The 14,302-nt window shown below is 51.4% G+C and overlaps 1 protein-coding gene across 4 annotated transcripts in view; it reads left to right on the forward strand.

The window, feature by feature from the left end:
• The window catches only part of FHL1 (four and a half LIM domains 1), a 34,033-nt gene that overhangs the window by 18,279 nt on the left and 1,452 nt on the right, over positions 1-14,302 (forward strand). For 2 of the 4 annotated variants that reach the window (XM_052814123.1, XM_052814124.1), the window contains exons 1-5: positions 2,194-2,352; positions 11,389-11,570; positions 12,306-12,483; positions 13,001-13,170; positions 13,757-13,943. In XM_052814123.1, the coding sequence (XP_052670083.1) occupies positions 2,331-2,352; positions 11,389-11,570; positions 12,306-12,483; positions 13,001-13,170; positions 13,757-13,943 (739 nt within the window). In that variant the 5' untranslated portion in view covers positions 2,194-2,330. Of the gene's footprint in view, positions 1-2,031; positions 2,145-2,193; positions 2,353-11,388; positions 11,571-12,305; positions 12,484-13,000; positions 13,171-13,756; positions 13,944-14,302 lie in introns of those variants that run through there. The other 2 variants (XM_052814125.1, XM_052814126.1) reach the window with 2 other exon arrangements.

Consider the following 14,302-nt stretch of genomic DNA (forward strand, 5'->3'; position numbering starts at 1 on the left):
GGAATTGTCCAAGGTCATAGGGCTAAAACCAGCCAAGAAACCAAGAGCAGCCCTGTCCTCTCAGCCAGGGTCGTTCCTCGGCCCGTCCCTGCTGCGCTGACCTGGGGGGCCACAAATTCAAACAAAATGGCCTTTTTATTACGGACCGCTCTGGGGGATCACCGTAGGCTTTGCAGAGTGAGCTGTGCCATGAAATGCTGCTCCAGGGAGTTTCATGGTAAAGCTTCATGGGCATCAGCAGGGCTGGGTCTTCCTCCTGTTTTTTGGCCAAGCTTTCTCCCTCCCATCTCCTCCAGCCCATGCCTGTTGTCATGCTGCAAACACACATGCATTTGTGCACGTGAAGCATTTTGATGGCCAAGTGTCCATCCCCACTCTCTGCATGCCTCTGCAATACTGTCAAACCGCTGCTGAATTGCAGCTGCCTCTGGGGTGGGAAGTGGCAGCTGCTGACATTGCTGTGCAATGCTATTCCGCCTTTTAGGACGGGGAGCAAAGGTTACCATTTCTAATTGAAATACGAGGGTATTCTGAGGGAAGTAGGAAATGACTGCCTGGCGGGAGGGTGCCAGCGCTTTGTGTAGGGAACTAGAAAGGAATGAGAATGGTTAATGGTGCAAACTCTACACGCATTGCCAAAAATGAACTCACGTCTGTAAATATTACACTGCGTGCAGCAAGATTAGCACAGGAAAATACCAGTTGTTAGGGTTCCTGTTACCATCTAAATTATGCAAACAATTTGCTTGAGTTTGTAGATGAGCTGGGGCAGACTAACATTGGGTTTTTCCCAGCCAAAGTGTTTCAGCGTGCTAGTATTTTAGCGTGTTTCCCAGCCTCAATCTGCTACACAAGTGGATCCATGCTGTGCTCTTTTGGGACGGCACGCTGTCAAGCGTGGCCTTTTCCAGGCCATGTTGGAAACTTGGAGATGTCAGGATGCTGGTGAGATGGTGACCTTGCATGTGTGCTACCTGGGGGCCCTAAGATGGGTACGAAGGCCCGGGGGCTCACCAAGCCTGGGGCTGGAGGCTGCGCACACCCTGCCACGTGTGTGTGGCCGAGGAGCTCTGGGGACGTCTGCGAGAGGGAAGCGGAGATGTTCCTGGTTCCTGGCTGTAGCAGAGCCGCTCGGGCTGAAGATGCCGATTGCCGTTCAGAGGCCAGACACCACCGCGATGGGCTCTGTGGAAGGAATGATAAACATGGGCTCTTCCCAGTGGCTGTCAGGGAGGTTAACTGACTTTCCCACGGCCAGTGTGGAGGCGGGATTAGCAGCTGGGTGTCCCTGGCCGCTGGCCCTGAGCGTGTTGCCGCCAATTGCATAATGCAGAGCGAGCGCGTGGCCACGGAGCCGCCGCAGCCTGCGCGTTCCCGCGGGAGCTAGCCCCGAACCCCAGCTCCCTCCGCTCCCTGTCGTGACTTGGGTGGAAATAGGTCGGTTGGAGCCATGGAGCTGGGGTCTTCCAGGGAGCTTTGTGGATGCCTGAGGACAGAGGCATGAGCCAGTGCCCTCTATAAGCCACGTGCTGGTGAATGAGCCCAGCCATGCTGTTGGTTGCTAGAGAAGCCCCGTAATCGTGAAACCTGGCTTTCTAAGTGCTGCTGTTCAGGGACTTGCTCGCTTTGAACAGTTAATGCCTCGAGCTTCCTTAGGGTAAAAGCTGGAGGAGGACCAGGTACAGTAGTTTTACTGGCAGTAAAACTTCAGCGTGACCCTCATGTTGAAGGCAAGACTAACCTCCCCCGTGAAGGTATATTCTATTACTTCTGTGGGCTGTCAGCTCGGTCCCCAGGGGTACAGCCCGTGTCCTTTCTGGGCCTGACAGCCAGGGGACAGCCCTTTGCTGGTTCCTGGGACCACAGCCCCTCCGGCCCCCGCGGGGCTGTGAGCCACCTCGTCCCTTCAGCAGCGGCAGTGCAGAATTAACGTTGGGTCTGTAATTTAGCTCAGGACTGTTACAAGACACAATCTAGCTCTAAAGCCAAGGCCAAATAGTACTAGCATGGGGTCAAGTTCCTGAGGCACACTCTGCCTTTGGGACTAATTTGGGTGCTGAGTAGCCAGGCAGGTATTTACATGTTGCCTACAGAGACCTAGAGGTCTCTGGATCCTATTCTTCTCCCTTGGATCACCTAAAATGGTAAGAATTTTCAAGAGGGATTAAGGTTGTGATCTCTGGGGAGGGGAGTGGACATCTGGTAGGAGTCCCGTCCATATTAATAGCCTCCGTTTAAATGTATGTTATCAAACGGGGCAGCTCCTAATCGGCCAAGAGACTGTGAACTCTGTTACCTAAGGGGCTGCTGGTGACTTTGGGCTGCTAATCATGGCTTTCCACAGGCACACAGGTAAAGTGGATGTGCTGCCGGGCGTTGTGGGAGAAGCCCTGTGTATGCAATTTCTGGTAAATGGGGAGGAAGGTTTTGCTAACAGGCTCCTGCACCAGGAAAATAACACATCTGAATGCACTCTTAAGCCTAGGCGATCTGCAGCTGTAACTAATGATGGCAAACTGGTTTATAACCAGTGTGGGGGACTGGTGCTGGCAGCACGGTGGTGGTGGTTTCATCTATTTTGTAAAATGCTTTGGATGGTAAGTGCTTTCGTATCTGCTGCTGTGGGAAGGCTGGGGCTCAGCCGTTATTTGAGGAAGATTAGGTGAAAATGTGGGATGCTGCTGCTTCTTGCAGCAAGCTTGCTATGGCTGTTATTGCAGTGAGCAGGGGAAACCCATAGCAGAGGGGAGCATGCAGAAGCCCAGTGTGTAAACCCAGATGGTTTGCTCTGCTCTGGTGGGAAGTTTGTGGTTACTCCCTCTTCTCTGTGTTTGTCTTGTAGATCAAACAGGCTGAACCTCACCAGTGATAGGAAAATGTTAACTTTTCCTTCCCATTAACACTGACAGGAATCTTGAGAGCAGGTTTTGCATGGCCCCCATGGCATGCAGTTGTGTTGTGTCTTCCCATCCGTGACTAATCTCCTTTAGCCCTCCAATTCCAGACAGTTGAAAGCTCATTGCAATTTTTAAAAGGTTATCTGATTCTTAGAAGCTAACCACGTTTGTGTGTGTGTCCAACAAGTATTTACGGCTGCACATCACAATGTACAATGGCAGTGCCATTGCATCTCTTGATGAGACATAGCCCAAGGGGTGGACATGCCTGGGGAGAGGGTGTCAAGTTTGGGGCACAGCTCCCATGGGCATCAAACCGAGCTGCTGCACACCAGGAGCCAGGGGACAGCGGTGCTCATGAGACATGGTTGGGAACATAAAGCCTCTTCAAAACTGGGAGGAAAGTCACAGCATGCTGTTCAACTTCACACTCAGCCTCCCAGGCCAAGGCACGAGCATGAGGCTTCTTGCATGGCATGTAACTACTTAGGATTTGCTTGTGTGATGCAGATATACGTTATGCAAGGTACCTTTCTGAGTAAAATCTGACTTCTGTGGTATCATTTTTAAACATCTCAAAGGTGTTTAAAAAGAGCAGTCCATTCAATTAAAATGTAAGAAGACATTTTTTAACTTCAGCCCACAAGACTGACCGATGCTGTAGCATTCTTTCATTATATTCCCAGCTGTATCTTTGTTTTCTTTCTCATCTTCCCCAGGGAGGTGTTCTCTGGGGCAAGGACCCATGGATTTGATGTTGTGCTGTAATATAAAATGCTGAAGTGTCCTCTGAGCAGATACTGCAGTTGGAGTGCTGCCACCAACACGTTATAGTGTCCGCTCCTGCACCCCACACAGGGAGCCCCACTCTCCGGGACAGCTACAGTGGGGTACCGTAGTGCCTGCCCAAGGGGGGCGAATCCTCCGCAGCAGGAGAAAGGCTCACGTTTGGCTCCTGGGGGCACCTGGGCACGAGAAGGGCATCCAGCTACTGAGGTGGGGGCAGATCCATGCATAGCTGGGAACATAATTGAGCAGTCTCAAAGGTCAAAGCTTAAGGCAGCCACGAAGCGAGTTAGCTATTGAACAGGATTCTTTCGCTTTAGCTGATTTGGTTAGTTTTGAAAGGTATGGAATTCACTGCTTAAACTCTGCCTAAGTGCTCAGCCTTACTCTAGGCAGTGGTGCTGTGCACACTGGGAGCCTTGTTAGCATTAGCTGAGCTCTGTATTAAGTGCAAAAGGAAGCCCTGGGGGAAGAGTTTGCAGGGCTGGAGCAGTGTGTTTTTTTAATAGCACATCTCTACTTCCCTGGGGAACTGTGAAGATTTAATAGTGATTGGGATGTGCTCAGACATGGTGGCAATAGGACCGTAGGGAATGTTTTTGGCAACCGCCTGAGGAACTTGGAGCTGTTCTTGTTCTAAATAAAGAAGCTTCCATTTTATCAACAGACTAATTTTTGAATTATAGAGTATGAGACTCGCACGTGCCCCAGCCTGGCAATGGGAGAGCACAGCTCTCCACTTGTTACTGCCAGCCCTCCCAGCAAAAATGACCTGCAAATTATTTCTTTCTTTCCTCTGACTTTGCAAATGTTTGTTGTCCAGCACAGTATGCCAGTGACCTTGAGGTGCAGTCCTGAGTGTCGCTTTGCATTTCAGATTAATGGGACCCTTCTTTTAAGGGTATTCCCTGGTATTTATAGCAAACCATGCGACATTGCATAGAGGAATGCTGAGAATAGTAACTCGGGTGACAGACCAGAGGATGCCAGGTTCTGAGCTGAAATAGGCAGGTGTAGCCAAGGCCTGGCAGTGTGGGGGCTGTATGTACTCAGCCTGCTAAGAAAAATAAAACTGATGAAGAGTCAAAAAGCAATTGCTCTTTTCCTTTCATATTGCCATAGAATATGCAGCTTGTGCGTAGGGCAGAGGGTTAACACCTTCATCCTAATCTTCTTTTCTAAGTGGCAGGATAATCCGTAAAGTTTAAGTACAGTTTCCCTGATTGTTTTTAGAGACCGCACTTCAAGTTCTTCCTTGGTGGTTTATCACATTTAAACATATTCCCCAGAGACATTAACACATATCCTGTGCTAAGTGCTTTACTTATCAGCTATGCTTCAGCTCCTTTTGCTGAGTGCTTCGGTTCCATTTGCTGTGCAAACCACTGCGATGCTGCCTTGCGGTGTGTAGCTCGACTGAACTGGGAGGAACCAGCCTAGGGGAGATGGGAGACAGGAACCGACAGGAGAGACAGCGGGTTGTGTTAATGCAATAGCTTTTGTGGAGCAGCACTTCTTAGGTCCGTACCTTTTCCATCCCAAAGCTTGCCATGCTGCAGGGTGCAGACAGCCCTGACCGCTGGCTGGGACAGCCCTGTGACTGCTCCACAGCACGGTGTCAGTTTGACTTGAGGTGCGTGGAAGCCGGTGGGGCCCAAACATCTGAGGTCTTTGAAAGATGGAAGGCATAGTTGTCCAAGGGCTGAGGAGCTGCTTTTGAAAAGCAGCAGATGCTCTCTGGGGACAAGTGGCTAACTGGCATCTCTGTGGTCAGGTAAATGTTAGGGTTGAATTCCAGTGGGTCTTTGTGCCAAATACCCTGATACTCGAGAAGGCCACAGGTCTGGCCAGCCGCCCTCAAGCTGTAGCCAAATCCATCAGGGAGCTACATTTAGACAGCACCCTGCCAGGGCTGGTGGGAGAGGGACACCTTGCTTAAAGGAGGATTAGTTTCTGGAAGTATTGCTGGATTTTTCTTGAGCTCTTATTTTTATTGAGGGTCCTCTAGGCTATTTAAGGATGAGCATGTACTGCACTTACCCTTCTCCCCAGCAGCCTGCGCTGTCTTTTCTCACCTGCTTCTCTCCAGCAGAACATCCTCTGCGCATGGATGTCAGCCTGGGCCAGAGAATAGCTTCGGTCTGTCCCTACTTTTCCTCTGTTTTCTAAATCCCCTTCTGTGGCCCCAGAGTCAAGCTGAAATGGGGTTTGGATCAGTGCATGTCCTCAGGGTACACGATTCTGCTGGGATTAAACAGGAGACACTTGACCAGGCTGTTCGCTTGGAGACACTGTAGCCTGGTGTAAAGGTACAGCCAAAGAAACTGTGTTCAAACAACTTCCAAGCTAAAACAGCTCTGTGTACCACTGTCGTTTTAAGCACACCACTGTGAAAAGAAGCACAAAGGTAGAGCGCTTACGGTTTTAGTGGTTAGTTTGATGAGCGCTTACCCTGAGCACAGAGTTTTGCATTGCTGTAGCGTGGTTCTACCGCTGATGTGAATCCCTCCTGTGTGCTCAACAGCTGCTGCGCAGCTTGCACAGGGAAACTATGCAGCATGCACTAAAATAAAGGCCCCAAGGAAGAGCGAGGAGTCATCATGTTTTTTCCATATACCCAGTGTGTCCTTAGTTTCATGACTTGCCTATTTTCCAGACAGCAAAGACAGGCCAGGGTTAATATACCTGGAAGCTCTGGGAAGTTAAGCTGTGGGGATGTGGTGCAGCCAGAGGGTGAACAGTTTATTAAGGAGATAAACATCTCCAAACCCATGATCTGCTGCCAACCAGGCTTTAGAAGATTTATTTTTTTTATGGAGCACAACAAATTTCTGTTCTGTCTACCTTCTGTGAGAGGGGACAGGACCACTTAGGGGAGCAGCAGTAGGATACTAAGTGCTTCTTCCCCAGGGCAGCAGAACTCTGAAGTATCCATGGACATTTGCTCCGATCTGGAAAAATGATCTGGCGGTCCCAGCACAGCTGCTACTGCCACGGGGCCCCACTCTGCCACAGACTGGTGGCTTTTGGAGCTCTTGTGCACCAGCCCCTGGGTGGGCTGCTCCCGTGGGAGGGTTGTAGGAGATGGTCTGGCTGACGTGAGCTCTCGGCGTGGTGAGATGGGTGAGCAGAGATCATGAACAGCCAGCACGTTTCTTGGGACAACATGGTCAGTGTTTGCATCCTCATTGCAGGCAAGGGGGATAGAGGTGCCTTTCCGGGGTCTAGATCAGGGTAGGGATGACACCACTGAGGGCGGAAAGCTCCTGTAAGAGCTGGAAGAAAATTCATGCCCCAGCCTATGTATGAGAGGGGCTTTTTGGTCCATGAGATGGCACGAGGCAGGTAGAAGTTGGCCTGTCTGCCTGCACAGCCCAGCTCCTGGGACTGTCAGGCGTAGTGTTGATTTGTCTGTGGAGCTCCAAAGCTGCTGTGATAAATGTGTGTCTCCTGTTAGCGCGTCATGCGTTACATGGGAACACAAGCTTATGTTACTCCCTGAGCCATATGTTCACGATCACGTGTTCTGGTTGAAAGCAACCCTAAACCCAAGATGAGGAACGTTTCGATACCATTTGCCCTGGACTCTGTGCAATTGCATTTCTTCTAAATAAAACCCACTTGCTTGATAAAGCTCTGCAAAGCTGGCCGTGGCTCACATAGTTTCCATGTTTCCCAACTGTTTATTTGTTTCATTTACTTGAACCAGTACAAACACAACCCTTGGCGTAGTTGTCAGCAGGACGTGGCCGTCTCCTGACCTTGGCAAGGCAGCGTTTCCAGACCTCGGTCCCCATAGAGTGCAATTCCTGCCAGCTTGGACTCCAGCCTGCTTCCATAAATTTTAGGGGAAGGGTGTGAACCCAGTCCCTACCTCTGCTGCAGCCCCCCTGTGTGATGCTCCTCTCCAGGACTATCTGTCTTGCTTTCTGGAAGAGAAATGCTCCGACCTGTTCTGGCCTGATGTTATTGAAAGGGTGACAAAGGGGAGACAGTGAGATGACTTTTGGATTTTAAAATCCGCAAAGTAACAGTGTGAGTCCAGTCTCGTGTCCCGGCAACTTCCACTGCCCATCCAGCAGCTTCCTGAGCCCAGAGATGAGGCAGAAGGAGAGCTCTGAAATAGCAGCAAAATGTTCCTTTGCAGGCAGGCACCTCCCTGGGCTTTGCACATGGCTGCTCATGGTGTGCTGCCAACATCACCTTCCTCCAAAAGGGGAAAAAAAGAAAAAGGGGGGTTGGCAAAGGAAGATGGTGAAGGCAGCAGCCGCCCCTCACTTCTTGCTGCGGTGTCTGGGCAGTGCCAGGAGCTGTTGGGTTTGATGTGTGCTCTTCTGGCGAGGTGTGCTCGCACCGGTGCCTGGGCTGCAAGGCTCCGCTCCGCTCAAAAGCGGCAGCGATGCTCCCTCGGCCCCGGGGGCTCCCGTGCCAGCGTGGGGATTTCTCATGCCGACAGGTTGGGCCACACAGTTGACGGTACATCTAGAATTACCAGGGTGGGCAAGTGTCCAAGAAAAAGCTGTGTAAACAAGTCCTCGTGCCGTAACAACACGGCGGTCCTGCCTGCGCGGCATCCTGCGGCCGAGGGCGAGCCCAACGGGGTCCCGCTGACTCTCCCTTGCCGTGCGGGCACAGCTGGGAACGACGTACCCTCCCTACACCCCCAAAACCCCCCAACCCAAGCCCTGTTTCAGTTTATAAAGGTGCTGTGCTGGGGCTTGGAGCAGCCATCGTGCCGCTGAGCTCCGTCAGGAGCGGGAAGCAACGCAGCCCCTAAACCCCAGGGCTTGGGAGCTTGGTGGGGTGGTCCGAGGTGAGGCTACGTGATGGAGGTGCTAAGGGCCCCCCCCCCCCCAGCAGGAAGCAGGAGCAATTTATATTGCCTGACCGCATCCTTCTCCCTTTCCTGCTCTGCGCTGGCGCTGCAGCTCTATCGGGAAAAGAATAATTAAATTTCCTCTTGGCAGCCCCCGTTGCCAGACCGCTGCTGCATCTCCTGTCCGGTTGCTGACGGTGCAGAAAGTTCAAGGCTGTGTCGTGGGTGGCTGGCCGTGCAGCCACCCGTGGGGGAACGGGGCTCTGCAGGGCTGGGGGCTGCGGGGGCAGGATGGAGCTGCGTTTCGGGGACCGCACGGGCTTGTGTAACCCTGCCAGAGCTTTTGCGGCTCCCTCGCAGGAGCGTTGCTGGCTTCCTCTGAGGAAGGGCGTTGGGGAAACGGAGGGAGCCGTTAGCAGAAGTGGTCTGGGAGGCTGAGACCGGGCGTGCAGGCTGGGGCGGGTGTCTGGGGAGAAGGCGTGAGCGTGTACCTCCGGCCAAAGTGGAAAATCCTCTGGGCGAGAGCCCCCACACCCGCTGATGTGCTGGCTCCCTGGCCGTGGTGGAACATCATGCCTTGGCAGAGCCCTGCTGGCATGAACCGAAGAAGTATCTTTATGCGTAGAGAGATCTTTTCTTGGTTTTTTTTTTTCCTTATGACTTTATATGTGAAAGCCCGGTGAAAAGAAGCAGCTGGAAGCTGCACAACTATCCAGCACAAAAGGCCTCGGAGGGGGCTGCAGCTGGCTGGAAACATGGAAACTATTCTGCTCTGCTCATGGTTGGCGGCGATTTCTGCGCACAAATTATGCGGCACCTCAGCCAGGACCTCGCCGAGGCCTGCAGTGGGCCTGGCCGTAATGAACTAAGTGGCTCTCAGTGAGTGATTAGGTACCGTTATCCTTGCCTGATGTGAAATACGTAAATAAAACAATCTAGTATCCTTCCTCTTAGTGACGGGGAAAGGCTGGTGTGGGACTCTGCTCTCCTCGCCAGCAACTGTGCTCCCAGAGCAAGCAAACTTTAACTTTGCAGTGCTGCGCTTGCAGCGGGTTGGACCCCAGGAGGCAGAGCGCTGCCTTTTTGTGCTTGGCCAGAGCCCGTCCTGCCTCTCTGTAGGCAGAAATCTAGCGTTTGTATCTCGGATGGCCGATAAGGGAACTGAAAATATTTGTGTTACTAACGCATTGCTGTATTGGGTTTGCGTGGCAAGATTTTGGTAGCGGGGGCTACGGTGGGGGGCTTCTGTGAGAAGCTGCTAGAAGCTTCCTCCATGTCTGACAGAGCCCATGCCAGCCGGCTCCGAGACGGACCCGCCGTGGGCCAAGGCCGAACCCATCAGTGATGGCGGTAGTGCCTCTGGGAGAACAGATTTAAGCAGGGGAAAAAAACTGCAGCCAAAGAGAAGAGTGAGAATATGTGAGAGAAACAGCTCTGTGGACACTAAGGTCGGTGAAGAAGGAGGAGGAGGAGATGCTCCAGGCGCCGGAGCAGAGATTCCCCTGCAGCCCGTGGGGAAGACCACGGTGAGGCAGGCTGTCCCCCTGCAGCCCAGGGAGGTCCACGGGGGAGCAGATCTCCACCTGCAGCCCGGGGAGGACCCCACGCCGGAGCAGGGGGATGCCCGAAGGAGGCTGTGACCCTGTGGGAAGCCCACGCCGGAGCAGGGTCCTGGCAGGACCTGTGGCCCCGTGGAGAGAGGAGCCCACGCTGGAGCAGGTTTTCTGGCAGGACTTGTGACCCCGCGGGGGACCCACGCTGGAGCAGTCTGTGCCTGAAGGACTGCAGCCCGTGGAAGGGACCCATGCTGGAGCAGTTCTTGAAGAACTAAAGCCCATGGGAAGGACCCACGTTGGAGAAGTTCGTGGAGGACTGTCTCCCGTGGGAGGGACCCCACGCTGGAGCAGGGGAAGAGTGAGGAGTCCTCCCCTGAGGAGGAAGGAGTGGCAGAGACAACGTGTGATGAACTGACCGTAAACCCCATTCCCCGTCCCCCTGCACCGCTCAGGGGGAGGAGGGAGAGAAAATCACGAATGGAGTTGAGCCAGGAAGGAGGGAGGGGTGGGGGGAAGGTGTTCTGAGATTTGGTTTTACTTCTCATTATCCTACTCTGATTTGGTTGGTAATAAATTAAACTAATTTCCCCAAGTCGAGTCTGTTTTGCCCATGACTGTAATCGGTGAGTGATCTCTCCTGTCCTTATCTCGACCCACGAGCCTTTTGTTATATTTTCTCTCCCCTGTCCAGCTGAGGAGGGGAGTGATAGAGCAGCTTTGGTGGGCACCTGGGGTCCAGCCAGGGTCAACCCACCACAACTGCTTACACTACCTGTAGTGGCAAGCACAGCGCTTCCAGGAGGCAGGACAGCCCCTGCCCTTGCTGAGCTCCAGAGCGCAGCCAGGAGTTGGCCCACACGGCCTCACGCTGTAGCCCGCATTTTTCTGAGACTTCATGGTTACTTCTCTCTCTGTGTCCTAAATGGCAATTCGTGACCTGGGAGGGGACATCCAAGCTGCCTTCTTTAGCAGGTGTATGTTTGTGACTGCTGTGACCAAACCCAGATTGTCTGCTGCACCCAGCCTCCCTGAGCATGATAGTTTGTTAGCCTAACCTAGACCCTGAAGACAAAGCCGGAGGCACCTGGAAAACGCCAGTGCAGTTGGTAGAGAGCTGTCATGTTTTCTAAACCACTGAGCTGCCTGATAGAAAAATTGCCCTAATAGTGCTGACACCGAAGCTGCTTTCTCTACCAACAAGCCCTTGAGGAGTGTGACACCACCTCATGCTCATTGCTGAGCCATCTTTCTGATACTTACTTGCATAGACCTGAGAAGCTGGAGCACTTATCAGGGCTTCAGTGCTGTAACTTCACTTTCTTTCCTCTCGCAGGGCCTGGCAGTTACACCGTGGGCACCATGTCGGAGCGCTTTGACTGCCACTACTGCCGTGACCCTCTGCAAGGGAAGAAGTATGTGCAGAAAGAGGGTCGTCACTGCTGTGTCAAGTGCTTTGAGAAGATCTGTGCCAACACCTGCATTGAGTGTAAGAAACCCATTGGAGCTGACTCCAAGGTGAGTGCTGAGCAGTTAAATGGGTAATGAGAAGAAGACAGGCAGATGCTGATAACCCTCCCATTTGTTTTCCTGGCTCTGGTCTGTTTGGGAGCTTCCGTGTGAGAACAAGTTCTCTCGTGAGTCCTCTGGCTGATGGGCCACGTGCTCCTTGGGCAAAGAGCCAGAGCCTCTGGGGCACTGCAGCAGGACTGCTCATGACAGGCTGCTTTTGCACAGGAGCTTATTTCACGATCTAGATTCAGCCACATGAACTGCTGCAGATGCTGAATTGTCCTGAAGAGAGTACTGCAGGTAATCCAGCCTGCACAGGACTCACGGAAAACTCATCTTCTGGGCAAAGCACTCAGCAAGCTAGGGTCTGATTTTTTTGTCAGTTTGTGAAATGTTTATTGCTTCATGTTCGTGGCAGTAATAATGTACACCTGAACTAGAGGGAACTTGACAATCAGAGAAGCCCCCACTTACAGAACTTCAAATCTCAAAGCTGTTGGTTTGAAGCATCTTCTGCTACCCTGAAAGTCCAAAGTGAATGTGACTGTGTCTGTGAGTTTGGTTAAATGTCCTTCCCTTAACTGCTTGCAGATGAGCTGCACTTCCAACCACTGAATGCAGAGATGCTTAGGAACTAACGAATCTATCCTTAACTGCCAAGGCTGATGAGACAGTAGCTTGGTTTTAGGGCTGCTCAGCAAGAGAGAAGGGCTTATTGCTCATTCTGTTTGTTCATTTCAGGAGTTGCATTTCAAGAACCGTTACTGGCATGACAGCTGCTTCCGCTGCTTCAAGTGCTATACGTCCTTGGTCAACGAGCCCTTCATGCTAAGGGAGAACAACAAGGTTTGGTGTAGCAACTGCACTGCTGCTGAGGATGCGCCCAGGTGTAAAGGCTGCTTCAAGCCTATTATTGCAGGTACTGGTGCCAGTGATAGGGGTACAACTGCCCAGTTCTGATCTAGGGCAAAACCATGACGGTTTATCAAGCTGTGGAGGCTGTGTAGAAGCTGCAGTTAGGGGTATGGTAGGCATCATAGTGGAAGGCTGGAGCACCACAAAATGGTGCAAATTTTGACTGTTGCTCTCACCTGTCCATTTTATTAAAGTGTTGAAAGGCTGCTTTGCAGTTAACCCTCATGCGGATAGCTTACCCTAGCAGTTAGTCTTAAACCATTTCTACAAAAAGCTCTGCTCCGTAAATCAAGGTCCTCTTCTCAGAAAGGCTCAGGCACCTGTCCGATTTTAAGAAAATCTAGAAGGCCCTGGCTAAAGTCAGATATGGAAATTAACAGCTTATCCCTTGTCCGTGTTACAATTGAATCCTGGGCATAGGTATGGACACATCTTGCCTACAGGCGTGCTACATTGCACAGGGTGGGGAGTTTGTCACAAGCCTGAAATCCCACATCACAAGTTATTTCTGTCTGTTGTAGGAGACCAAAATGTTGAGTACAAGAAGATGGTCTGGCATAAGGACTGTTTCACTTGCAGCCAGTGCAAGAAAGTGATTGGATCTGGGAGCTTCTTCCCCAAGGGTGATGACTTCTACTGCGTCTCCTGCCATGAGCATAAGTTTGCCAAGACCTGTGCTAAATGCAAGAATGTAAGTCTTTCCACTTTGCAGAGGCAGCTGCCAGAACTAGCCTTCACATGTCTTTTGGAAGTTAGGAGAGTAAACCAGTAGACAGATCATGGTGAAGCTGTACCAATGCTTATGTTCTTTCCTTGAGATACTGGTGCAAGCAGCTAGTGCTATAATAACGTGAGAGAGAATGGTTCTTGCATGTTACAGTACCTGAGCAGGGGCTGTAGGGTTATCTGATGGCAACTCTGCTGAAATCAAGTGGGCACCGGCCTTGCACTTGCTTTGGGGATGGTTTGAGCTCTTTAGTAGGTATTGTGTATTCAAGCAGTAAAACAGTATTTTATAAAATAGCTGTTTTACAACTTTTGCAACTGATTAGTGTAGAATTGCAGAGTCAATGCAGGTGAAATAAACTATTATGAAAGCTTCAGGCATGCAGGATTTCAGGCTTGAGGAACTCAAGTGCACTGCACTATTTAATTTTAATGAAAACTTTCAAGAGATCTTCTCTGTGACAAAGCCCTCCTACCTTACACCCCATGCCTGCATCACCTCTCTTCCTCCCTACTGGTTCTGAAATACATCTCTGCTCTTTGCCTCCTAGCCCATCACTTCTGGAGGCCTCACGTACCAGGAACAGCCTTGGCATTCAGAGTGTTTCATTTGCTCCAATTGCAAGAAGCAACTGGGTGGGAAGCGCTTCACAGCTGTAGAGGATCAGTTTTACTGTGTTGACTGCTACAAGGAGTGTGTTGCCAAGAAGTGTGCTGGCTGCAAGAATCCTATTACAGGTATGTTGGTTTAAATGCAGCTTGAGGGCAGTGGGTGCTTAAGGTCAGAGCAGCAATCCCCAAAGACATGCAGCTCAGAGGCTGCTAACACCAGAAGCAGGTCTAGTATACCAAGCCCAATCCCAGCAATTTACATGTGATCTAACTATAAGCCACGATAAGCCACGTGCTCTTGCTGGATGAAGTCTGAGTTTGTAAATGAGCTCTTTCTTTACCCTTTGCACGCCTCAAATTTACCTCCTTCAAAACTTCCCCAGCTAGAACTGTTCCCACCTCTATCTTAGTTTGGGAATCTTAAGTCTAAAAAAGAGCAGTGTTTTATTGCCCCAAAGTGACATTCGCTTCGCTTCCAATTTACA

This window comes from Harpia harpyja, chromosome 18, assembly GCF_026419915.1.
Source record: "Harpia harpyja isolate bHarHar1 chromosome 18, bHarHar1 primary haplotype, whole genome shotgun sequence".
Classification (NCBI taxonomy): Eukaryota; Metazoa; Chordata; class Aves; order Accipitriformes; family Accipitridae; genus Harpia; species Harpia harpyja.